This window comes from Thermobia domestica, chromosome 1 (assembly GCF_964235325.1).
Source record: "Thermobia domestica chromosome 1, izTheDome1.hap1.1, whole genome shotgun sequence".
NCBI classification, from domain to species: Eukaryota; Metazoa; Arthropoda; class Insecta; order Zygentoma; family Lepismatidae; genus Thermobia; species Thermobia domestica.
In genome coordinates this window covers 277040584-277053622 of record NC_137454.1, presented here as the reverse complement: position 1 = coordinate 277053622, position 13039 = coordinate 277040584, and the positions used below count along the sequence as shown (strand labels likewise).

Genomic DNA, 13039 nt, shown 5'->3' with positions numbered 1-13039 from the left:
GCGGCAGGGATTCGTCGAGTCGAAAGAGGTATCTAGAGTCGGGGTATTGAAGTTACCACCGCATGGCAGCGATGACATCATTTTAGTCCGCGCTCCTTCAATTGATCACGGAGTATCGAGAAGGGACCAACACGAACTATCGCCAATCATATGCATGCAGTTATTATTATATACTAGCTGAATATACCCATTCTTCGCATGAGGGCAGTATTTGGAAGTCAACGCCTGTAAAAGTATCACCATTCATTTCAGCGACCGCGAAATGTATAAATTTGACACTAATATCAGCCATTTAGCTCTCATTTTACATGTCTCGTTATCCTGCCCCGGTTGACCCCAACAGGCATACAGTGGTAGGTGAATTTGCAATTCATCTCTAATGGAAGTGTCACCATTGATCTCAGTGACCACCAAAAGTATGAATTTGACACTCAATATCGGTCATTTATATTACTTTCACATATCCGGCCCGCGACCAAATAGGGTGAATTTGGAAGTTAATGCGATCGGAGTTTCACCATTGATTTCACCGACCGCGAAAATTCGATAGTAATTCGACTATAAATTCGATAGTAAGATCGATCAGTTTTACTACTTTTACATGTCCCGGTAAACGTCCCCACTGTGATCCCCCTGGTCCGCATTTTAACAAAAAATTCTTCGCGTTAACCTGGGGCCTGAACCAAAATATCTCTGTCAAAAATATGATAACTTTCGGTTAACTTCTCTGGTTCTGAGGCCGGTCCCAGTAAACTCCTGGTCCGAAATTTAAAGAAAATTCTTCGTCGTAATCTGGAGTCTTGACCAAGGTACCTGTGACCAAATTTTGGTAACTGTCTGTCCACTCGCCTCATCCCCACGCCGCACACAGACAAATACACAAAGAAACTATTTTATTTATATCATATCTTTTTCCTGCCTTATTGTTCTTAAAGTTAGCTCCAGGGTTCAAGAGTAACCCTGCCTCTACATCATGAGGTGAAAAATCTTGAGATGAGTGCGTATAATTGTTTGAATTTAGATGGCAACTGTCACCGATCATTTAAATGTAAATATGTTAGAACCATGAAATAAACCAAATAGACGCGCGTAATTTTGTAAAATTACATGGCGAGCAGATTTTATCTGCTCCCAAATGGTTATCGTCAAATATACACAATTAAAGGAGCACTCTGATTAGCCAAATTCAAAATACCTTAACGATTTATCCCTCTAGAAGCGACGTTCTCTTCATCGCCTCGGTGGCCAAGTCGAAAGGGCACTCGGCTAGTAATCTAAGTGTTGTTGGTTCGCGCCAACCCCAGGATGCTTTTTTTAATTTTTAAAAATATTTTTAGACTCACTGTAATGTAAACAAATTACGCACTTACGCCACTGAACTTATTTTGGGAATTACTTTTTGTGGTTCATTGGCGTTTCATCGCATCTTTGCCGCTGATGGTATAGTTTTCAAAACGGAAGTGGGTCCACGGCGGATAGTCGCTGCGGGGCCGCCAAATTTGGCGAGATGTCGCTAGTTGTCCATCGGTGGTCCACCGACGCTTACGGCATGGGGAAAGTACGTTTATAATAATAATATTAATAATAATAATAATAATAATAATAGGTGTTCAGCTTCCCTGTGTAGTTGTAGTTTCAACTAATAATAATATCAATGTGCGGAGTCAATCTAACGAACGTTCTTTGAAGATTAGGCAGTTCTTTCATTTAGGCTTCCCAGAAAATCCACGCGTGGTGCTTATCCATTATAAAGTCCTTATGTGGGAACGATCTTATGTATACATAAAAGTCAAACCTGTACTACACATGTTATTGTTGAATAACTCAAGCTTCTGTGCAGCGTTACAAAAATATTTACTTACATCCTTTGCGCGTGGACATAGCTTCAAGTCCGTTGGTGACCATAGAACACAACGATTCCTAACATAGTTTAGGCAAGAGTATAAGCCGCGTCCTTAGGAGCTCAGCTATTCGTTTTAGTCTTCCGTAGTAATTATTATTGAGTAATTCTTTTTGTCTTTTCGTATTGTTATTTTCTTTATTTTAAAAATATATCCAAATAAATTCGACCATAATTACTGTTATTTTGAATTAAACGCGATTTACAATTGATAAAGTACAAAAATTTAACGTTCAGACGTAGCAGCAAAAAAGTAAAAAACAGAGGTAAACTATTGAGGTTCAAACCCATACTCATGGACATCAAAAGTATTACAACCAGCTGCCGAAAACCGCTTAGCCATCATGATTACGCTCAATAACGCCTAATGTATTCAGGTTCTGTATTGTACCTATTGCGAATGTGCGTTTCAACATCAGAACTTCCACTTCTTGTTTTGTTTTAACTTTTACAGCTACATCAGATTTTCTTTTTCCTTTTTTGTTCAGTTTGCATTAATAGTCTGGAATGGAGGTTATGACCTACGCTACCTACTAGATTTATTGTCATGAATTTCAGATCTATGCGTTTGATAACACTACAGAATTTTCAACTGAACTACACGGAAAGACAGAAAGTTTTGTCATGATTCTAAATGCGTCTCGGAACCTTTAAGTTTCAGTGGAAATTGAGTACTTAATTTGATCACCAAGTTTCGTATTCAGTTTGTAAGTGACTTAATGAATTTTCAAACCTCCTCTCCGTGTTTGTTTGAATAGTTCTGACAAAAATAAGAAAAACGTTACTTCTATATTACTGTTGGATTTTTGGAGACGGAACTTTATAATGTTAGATTCTTTTCTTACTACGTTCAAATCCAATATTTTTATCTGTGCTCCCTTTTCTTTTTCTTCTACCTCCTTTCATCCCTCTCTGTCTTACTTCCGTACCTCTCGCAGGTATCTATTGGTTTCAATTTTTCATTGAAATATGTCTAAGATTCTCTCTACATCAACTTATGAATCTCGTTTCGTCTCATTTTTATTCTTTCATTTTATTGTCACCAAGACATGTATATTTTGAAATTAGAATTGTGCTTATGTTCTTGATCATTTTAATATGGGAAAGACGAAAGGGGGTTGAGAGGGTGGTGTCTCAACCAGACACGATTGTGGGATAAGAAGGTATATATTGGATGGCCTAGCTGCAAGGTGTTAGCTGTCGCTTTTTTATGCGGAGTTTTTAATTTCAGTAAAACACCGTGTGCGTGGGTTTTCTCGGGGTTCTCCCGTTTCCTCCCACTTTCTTCATTCCACCATTTCATTCATTACTCATCATCACCGTCTCCTTTAGCCTAACCGGCATAACCGTGGGACGTAAAACTTAAAGATTTCATTTCATTTCATTTTATTTCAGTAACTCACCATGAATATTACTTTTTACATTAATGTCTTCCAATGACAATTTACTTACCAGAAATAGCAATTTAAATATACCCACTTAGCAGTATCATATACTGTAATTTCTTAGGCGTCAAAACTTTTCCCGAAAATAAAAGCACCTTTGAGAAACAAGTGCTTCGAATTTTGACCTAGAATTTATAAGAAAGTGTTTTTGTTCCTCTCTCTCGGAGATTTCCATCCCATTTGGCCTTCGAGACCGCTCATTGATAAAAACTGCACACATGACCGCTATATACAGACATGCTTCTAGGCAGAATCGGAGATTGGGAAAGGAAAGGAGTTTTCAATAATAATAATAATAATATACCAGTTGGGTTGACAAGTTGGATCCCGTCTGTTTATCTTGCATGGGAGGCCCACAAATCTACTACGGTAATGGTTTCCCTTTGTTTGTCTCTCCGTTTCCTATGCTGTTAGGCGTTTATATTAAAGCTCTATTTTATGTAACATATTTTCTTATTTCCGAGATTTTTTAAAAAGGAAAGAAGCTGCTTTCCTCTGATTTCTATTTCTTACCATTCATCTTGTTTTGATTGCTTAAGTAAGATAATTTTGTAACTTTTATGTCATCCATTCCCTCACAATAATAAACCGGTATTCTTAACAATTTACTTTATTCCCTATTTTGCAGTTTGCCACACTGATATATTTGTAACAGAATTGAGATTTGGTCCAACGCCTTTCGAATTCTGAACCAATGCAACGGCCGTGCTTTTTGGGTTGCCTACTATTGCAGGAAAAAGAGAATTGTAGGTGGTAGCGCACTTTTGGAGTCGTGTATACAATTTAAAAAATATTTACAATATATTATAGGAAAATGTATTTACAATATATGACTTTAATATTTGCAAAATGTTACACTATAATAATTTTACAAAAGGGAGGGTGCTTTGCTGGACAGGTATATTATAGGGGTTATGGGTGATATAATGAGCAGAGCGTGTGAGTTCTAAAAAAGCATATGCTGTAAAGAAATTAATGTTATATCCAAGGGCGTAATGTATGTTTGCCATATTTATTTCACTTCATTCATATCACTGGTAAATTATTTAGCCCTCTACCGGTCATTGTGTATTTTAAGTCACAAACTACGTCATAACACCTGACGTGATGCTATTGATGGATTTGCTGCATTTCTTCGTGAATTCTTGAACGTACGGACTTCAAGAGTCAGCACCTCTCCATTAATTTTTCCAAAATTATATTTTTTTTAGTTTCTACTCACAAAATTATATCGTATAAAAAAAGGAAGTTTTAGGATGCTTTTAAATAATTCGGCCGTGGAAATAATAAGGATTACATATACGCGATCATTCACATATCGTAGGGCAAAACTAGAACTTCTATAACTATATGGTATACTTGTATAATCTGTCTCACTAGTCGGATTAAGTCTTCATCGTTTGTTGTTAACTTCTCGATGTGTCTTTGTCTCTTGTCTTGATGCAATGACAAACCCACGCTTACAGGGAATTCTACCTGGATTGCTTAATTCTTGCTTATCAATTTTCCCGTGTACTAAATCGAAAACTGTTCTAATGTGATTTTTTCTGAGTTCTGTTGTCCAAAATGATTCCTCTAACTTTGTACATATAATCTAATTTGCCCGCCGCAATTTTCCTTAACCGGTAACTAGAATTCTTCGGTCCCAAACCTATAAACATGTCAATTTCCCTTCCATTTGGTTTTCGTCAGTTAGCTCACTCAGGTAAGAAACAGTTGTAAGCTTAGGTTTCTCATTTCGTCCTTGGACAAACATAATGCTGCCATGTTGCAGTATAATACTGCTTCAGGTCCCACAGCCGTCAAGAGATCATAGAGATTTATCCTTGCCAAAGATGTAATAAACGAGGCAAGTACGACATTCGAAGATTTCCGGGGCTTGTTTTCATTTTCGATTTTGTATGTGATAATTGAATGACCTTCACAAATGTTTGCGACTGTCTGCACATCGTATTGCGCTATCAGTAAATCAAAAAAGTTTCTGTATCATCAACAATATTTGATTGCGGAAAATCCGTTCTCGTACCCCATTTGCCGTAGAGCCAATTGAGGAATATCCTGGAGGTAGACCTCAAACCCGGGTTCTTCCTAATGTCATGATTCAACAAAATGCCCTCATAAGCATTATACTCGCTAATATATTTTTTCTTTTTCTCCTTCTGTTTGACATGAATTAGGAAAACCTTACGCTTCCTGCTTCATATGGAGAAATGAATTCACGTAGTCGCGGAACAAACTACGTGCATTGCAATCCTCTGAACCGACCAACTCGGATTTCCATATTTTTTGATGGTATCATGTATCCACACTGTAATGCCTTGTGCTGCTCAGAGGTGCTTAATGGGCCAGTTATGGCAAGATCACTCTCGCAATGTGAACAATCATAGATATTCTCCTCCATATATTTACGACAACGACCGAAAAGTAATCGGCCTTGCGCAACATATGGCAGGACCGGAAAATACAAATCAGTTGGGTTCAAGACAGTACATTTAACTATATCATGAATATTTGTCACTTCTGGAAATTCCATCCGTATGCATTTTAGACTTACCTGCTGGCAGCTGCTTACGTGCCCTTACCCACGGGTAGAGATTTGTGATATCTTAATACTGAATAGTTTCTTCACTTTTACCTTCATGTAGAACTTTAAGGCATTCCGTTTGACCATCATTAAATCCTTTCTTGGGGATTAAATAATCGACCACATCACTACATCGAGTTCGAATAAACTCCTATGTAAACTTATCCTTCTTCATTTGATTATACCAATCGTATTCTCACATCTCAATAACGTTAAGGTCGCGTTGTCGCAGGTAATTAGATTTAATAGTGGTAGACTCAAATCGTACGTTCATGAATGTACGTTGATTTGAGGCAGGAGCAAGGTGTTCGTGACACAACTCAAGTTAACAGCGCCTGCAGCCATTCCAGAAATACGCATGGAACTTGAACACTGTCTTACTACTAGGTTCATAACCGTCAACTTTATATTTTGAAATTTCTTTTAGACACCATTTCGACTATACTAAATTTCAGTACCTGTTGTTTTCTTTAAATACCGTAAACACTGTAAAGCTTTCACACTTTGCTCGTTACGATAATCAAGGCAAACAAGTAATAATTGGGTTCAAGCCTATCGGTAAATACAAAGTACAGTAATGATGCATAGCAAGACTGGATATGTTTCCTGTAGAAATGAAGGGCCAGTTTTCTCTTCAATCAGATCGGAAAATTTGACAACGGCCTCCGTTAGAATTCTCACGTCGTTGCAACAGTAATCTAGCATCTCTTTTTGCAGGTTATACTGCTCGCCAGTTTTCGTACGTTTTCCGTACCAAGCATACAACTGTTGTCTATTTTCAGGGTTCCTAATATCGGGATCAAAATATTAATATCAGGGATTCGTCATACATTATTCCGGTAGCCGGAATGTTGATAAAATATTGGAAATTTCCCTTCTTTACATGTTGACTAAGGGCCTACAGTTTTGGGAAACTTAGCTTAACTACCATGTGAAGGTAGGTGTCCCTAAAACCAAGATTATATGAATATAAGGGATAAAAGGTCAATTTTAAATAACCACGTATTTTTGTCTGTTCCACTATAAAGAATGAAACCTAAATTTTTTTTTCGAATAAGAACGGATCAAGGTTTGACAATTAGAACTCTCATTGAATCTCAGCATTTTCCTCCTACAATTACGATTATAATACAAAAAATTATCGACTTGCGAATCGGGAATAAAGAATTGCTAACAAGATGCACATTATCGAAGAAGAGAGGTATTTCTCAGCCTTAATAAAAAAAATATATTTGCGGTAGCAATACTTCCTATTCAGAGAGAGTTTCAGAGCAGCATTTCATATTTCAACCAAGTGATTAAAAATTTTTGAAGCTCGAAAAGAACGAAGAAACACCTTCCGTTTTAAAGTAATGTATCGTTTATTTAATTAAATAATTTTGTTTAACTACATGCATGCAATTTTCTTGCTTTGTCTTCTCTTTCGGTTACGCTATCATTCATGGCTTACAGCACATATTATATATTCGATTTATCTCTTCTTTAATAACATCTGTGTACCAGTTCTGTATTTAAATAATATATAAACAGACATTGGCAGTAGATGTTTGTAAAAAGAAAATAGCTTGTATATTAAACCAATATTAGAAAATACATTTAAATAAATAAATATATAAATTGATTTTGAGGAGAGTTTCCTTTCCATATTTCCTGAATTCATTCTGGATAAGACTGAAGAACGCTGCGCAAGAGAAACACTATCGCGTACGTACATACCTTTGATATTGCAAGCGGTGCTTCTACAGATCAGAAAGCCATACTAAGGAAAACTGAGCGATTTGTTACAAGAGACACATGCATATTACTCTGGCTCCGTTGTTTCGGTCCCTGTGCGTGCTATGTGAGAATTTACACAGTTGACTCGGTCTTTGAATTTTACTAGTAATTTCGTCAATAAATTGTTATCGTTTACGCTTCAGACACAGTTCATACAGCATGAAAGGAACTACAGAAATTACAAATAGTAATGCAACTTTCCAGTAATAAGAACTATCCTGTTCGAGAACACTCACAAAACACGGTTTTAACAGATTAGAAAATAGGAATCAAAAGGCGAGGTGATATGGAATAAGGTGTCGCGTTTTATTTTCATACCATTAATAGCAGCAAGTAACAGACAATACTATCTTGCGAAAAACATGTGTTTCCTTGTTTTAAATATAGTACATGTTCAGAAAGAATCTAATATGATCACACAATGTTTTACTGGTACGTTTTGCAACTTTCTTCTCATTAACTCACTCTTTTGGTAATAGTTTCTAACAATGGAGAGTGCATTATTAAATTTTTGCTCCAATGCTTTGTGTGCAGTTTTATTAGTATGTGTTAATGGATGGTGATCCTCTTGTCCTTTAGTGGAGTAGACAATAACTTACTTTCATTCGCCTAACTCAATGATGTTAGCGTTCCTATATTGAAACAAAAAATATTCCTCTGGAGAAAATGAAACGAAACAACTGCTTTTTGGTATTGTGATCGCGAAAAATTGGGGTTACTGATAAAGTACTTTCAGTTTTAGGTTGAAATTATCTTGGCGTTCTACTAGATTGAGAAATTTCATGTTCCACTAGATTGAGAAATTTCATGTTCCGAGACAGTCTTTAGATCAAATTACTAGTATTAGATTTAAATGATTAAATTTTAGTAAAACCATCTGCATTTACTCTACTGAGATCCGTCAACCAAGTTAAAGTAATATTTCTTTCATGTAATTTCTTGAGAAGTATTGTGTTTAAGAGTGGAAAGTTATAAAATAATAAACTTTTAAAGGATTTTTGATATGAATTTTTAAATATCATTGTTACAATGTCATGATTCATTTGTATATGCTTGTTAATCTTTTTCTTTTACTAGTACTGTTATTATAAGGTTCCTACGTTTTACCATATCATAAATAGTTCTGTCGTAAAATGATTTATATACGGTTAACTGAAGCTCCTGGTATACGTAATTTTTATATTTTGTTTTAAAGGTTCCTGTGGATAATGGGAGTCAGCATAGCAATTTCACTCAAATCTCATCTTCGGAACTCTAAACCACGGCTACAGATATTTCTACGGTTGTTGAAACGTTCTGTGATCTTATGTATTATTGGACTTGTATTGAATACCAAGAAGGGAAACGTAGACATACGTCAGTTAAGAATTCCTGGAGTTTTGCAGAGATTAGGATTATCATATTTTGTGGTTACTTTGCTGGAAACAATTCTTACGAAACCATATGAGGAAGATCAGGTAGCTGAATTGAATTTGTATTTAATTAAGAGATAATTTCTGAACTTTATATAACAGCAAAGAATAAGCTAAGTAATGTGTAATAGTATTTGATCGCATGCTGGAGTTATTTAATTAGAACGTCATAAATCAAGGCGAACTGGTTGTTATTTGCTTTTTATACTTTCAATCTCAACAGCAGATACCAATTTCATGGAGTTTTCATTATAGATCTCCGATGTCCAGGTATAATAAAATGAACGAAATATTTGAGAGTTTTACGCCCCACGATATGCTGGTTAGGCTAAAAGAGACGGTGATGATGACTAGTAAATGAAATGGTGGAATGAAGAAAGTGGGAGGAAACGGGAAAACCCCGAGGAAAACCACGAGCACAGTGTTTGTCCACCACAAAGTTCACTTGGCGGGGACTGGGATCGAACCCTGGACCTCAAGCACCATAGGTGAACGCTCTACCACTGAACCACCGCGGCCCCTCCAGGTGTGATAAAGAAACTTAACATTAAAAATGATGCACTTTTGTTCAGAATCCCAGACTGCCTTCCAGAATTCAAATCCTGAACAATGAGCCCAGATCTTTACTCCTTTGAATCCCTGCCTGCGAAAGAAAATTTATTTTTCCTTCATTTTGCTACTAGTCCATTCAATAAAGGTTTAATGTTGTAACTATTAACAAGCTGAATTTTTCAGGTACGTTACACCACAATATAAGAGGTATTTCCTAAAAAGTCCCGCCCCTTCCCCTCTTGCTTTCACTTCAGTCCCCTTAGCGATTTTAGACTCTTGCATTTTTTGATGGAAATGTTGACTTTCAGTTAAGTAGCTAATACCTCGGTACTATTTGTTCCAGTATCGTGAGTTTATTCGTCATTCTCTTCAGGATAAAACGTGCTTTCAAATCGTATTATGTGCATGTTTACATGATCTATTGTCTGCCACATAAGAAAATGCATGTTTTTGAGGGATAGGATCTTTTGACCTTGAAGCAATGGTCATCATCACCATCATAGCCTTTATTGGCAGGTCACTTGCCGCAGCTGAGAAGCTTCCATGATCCACGGTCCTTCGCTAACCTCTTCGTCTTTACGTATGATCTTTTTTGTTTTTATATCATCAATTAATTGTAGTCTCCTTCGCCCCCTCCCTCTCTTTCCCACCACCATACCCTCTAGGACGTCCCTTATGATACAATCTCTTCTTAGGCAATGTCCCAACCAATTTCTCTTCCTCTTCCCAATAATATTTAAAAGTGTTCTTTTCTCACCCACCATTTCTAACTAGGGATGACCACATTTTCCGGGAAAACGGAAAATATTTTTTCCGGAAACCGGAAAATTGAAAACGGAAGACGGAAAATTTTCCGGAAAAGCGGAAGATGGAAAATTTTCCGTAAAAACGGAAGGCGAAAAATTTTCTGGAAAATGAAAATGTTCACTTGGAATAGTGACATTGGTCGTCTTACATTAAGAAAAATAACGAAAAATCTTACGCGAAAACAAGTAAATGAGGCAATGCTCTTTAACATCTAGTTCTATAGAAACGCAACTCAAACTTAACAGTGGATAGGAGAGGAAAGGTCGAGTAAATTAGTAACGAAACATTCCTTCCTGCTACATCTATTTGTACACTTCCTTAGTCACGTACTTTTTCTGTTTACGTGAGGGCTTGCGGATCATTCGTTTGCACCAGGAAATTCCGATCATGCGTGTGTTTCAGGGAATCCCCAATTATGCGTTTACTTGAGGTCAGAACCCTGGCAGTAAAGAGATCTGGCAGTGTGTTATTAGTACAACTGGTATGTTTATATTCCAAGAATTTCTTCATTGCTTATCGTGACCACGGTGATCTGTCAAGGTCACAAATCCTGGGGGGCCGGGGGCAGCCCCCTCAAAGTTCATGTGGACCCCGCATTGTATTTATAAATATACAATATTTTGCACAATTTCACTTCAGTTTGTCTTAAAACCCTCATATATACCTTCTGCATCTGAATGGATCCCCAAAGTTACAGAGAAATCGGCGCCCAAGATTCTATAGAATCCACACGCAGTAATATTGGCGGGAGTACACTACGGATTCCAACTGAGTTCAGGCGTTAGAACATCGGATTAGCATTCAGAAGACCGATGTTCGATTCGAGCGCCCTTCCGTCCCGACTGTTTTTTTTCTGTAAATTTATTACTCAGTTACATCCGGCCTGTGCCATAGACTTTAAATCCTAAGTTAAATTGAATTCTACTGATGTAATTCAATTTCACACTTTACCTTAGTGTTACCATCTTGCAACTATAAGCGTCACCAATTCCAAATACCGGTACTATTGACTATAGATACCATAGTATATAGCACTACTTGACACTAGCGCCAGCTATTCATATAATGATCTATTTCACATAATTCTCTTCGTAACTTTCCCACTAATTTCTCTTAAACTGAAGGACGATTCCACCTAGTCATCGATACATCAATTCAGTTCTCAATGCTGACTTATTATCCATGTTTCTGTATGCATTTGAAAGTTTTACTTATTATTAGAGCATCCCAAAACATACAAAGCATAAAAAGCATAATAGCTATTTACACATATGGTTCGTACCTTGAACATGGTTGTGGCTGTCTAAGGGTCCAAAAGAAACTAATTTTAAAAGTATAATAAAGCATAATTTTAGAAAATAAACCATAAAGCATAATTTAAAAGATATAGCACAATTCTTTAAAAAATCTCTTTAACTACAAGTTTAACATATTGTATTAATATTTAAAAAAAACATATTTACAATGCAAAATCATTGAGAACATAATAATGCAATAATGAAAAGCTTATTTTTATTTCTGTAAACCTTTAGGTCTAATCTTTTGACGTGGAGAAAAGAATAACGGACAAGAAGAAGAAAACTTCCGCCAACAATGAATAGTACACAAGAACTTCACACTACATTGTTATGTGTACCTCTTGAAGTTGAGCACTTTCTGTACTTTTTGGTGGTATCTTTACTTTCCCTCTAAGGCGCACACAAGTGATTAAAAAAAAACTGACTCGAGTAAAGCCTCTGTTTACAGTGCATTAGGTAGCAAGTTCATTAAATATGAAAGAAACTGGTTGCATAAAATATTAATAAATAGATCAAGATATTTAATGTAGAGTAAATATTATACGTTATACACGATTAATGTAAAACAATGATTGAAATTATTAATAAAACATAATTTGGAAAAAAATAAGGCATAATTAAAAAATAAAGCATAATGTGGGTTGCTCTACTTATTAATGTAGATGATAATCTATGTGCTGCTACCTCTATATCTCAGATTATCGCTTCACCTGGCGCACGCTCAAATGCATCTAAGTAACAGAAAGATCCCAGGAAATATGTTTTACAAATAAGGGAACATAGTAGTACGTAAGAAACAGAAAAGAATTCTGTCTTATCTCAGAGACCCCAAACCTTGTTCTTCCGCAAGAGCAGAGGTGCTTGATAGTAAAATAAGTAATACGGTACCAAAGGATCTTCTTCCTTTGCCTTTCGTTGAAGCAATTCGGTTTCTTGAATTTATGAATGAAGTAGAACGAAGTTACCACTCACCATCCAGGCAAACTGTGACTCGCCGTATTGAGGCCTTGTTTTCTAAGGAGACGTGTGGCTGCGGAATCGATTGATTTGACAACAGATAGCTGGGCTTCGCAGGCAACGGAATGTTATATTGCAATCACAGCCCACTATATGCTTCCATCTAAGTTCAATAAGTTCAGTCCTTCAAATAATTGAAATAGAAGTGAGGCACACAAGAGTAAACCTAACTCAGCACTTAACAAATGTTGCAGAATAGTGGAACATTTCAGATAAAATACATGCAATTGTCTAAGACAATGCTAGTA

General features: G+C 36.4%; 1 protein-coding gene across 5 annotated transcripts in view; it reads left to right on the top strand.

The window, feature by feature from the left end:
- LOC145661079 (heparan-alpha-glucosaminide N-acetyltransferase-like) overlaps nt 1–13039 on the top strand; it is a 643046-nt gene that overhangs the window by 321457 nt on the left and 308550 nt on the right. For all 5 annotated transcript variants that reach the window (XM_081726530.1, XM_081726522.1, XM_081726528.1 and 2 more), the window contains one exon: nt 8901–9162. In XM_081726530.1, the coding sequence (XP_081582656.1) occupies nt 8901–9162 (262 nt within the window). The remainder of the gene's footprint in view (nt 1–8900; nt 9163–13039) is intronic.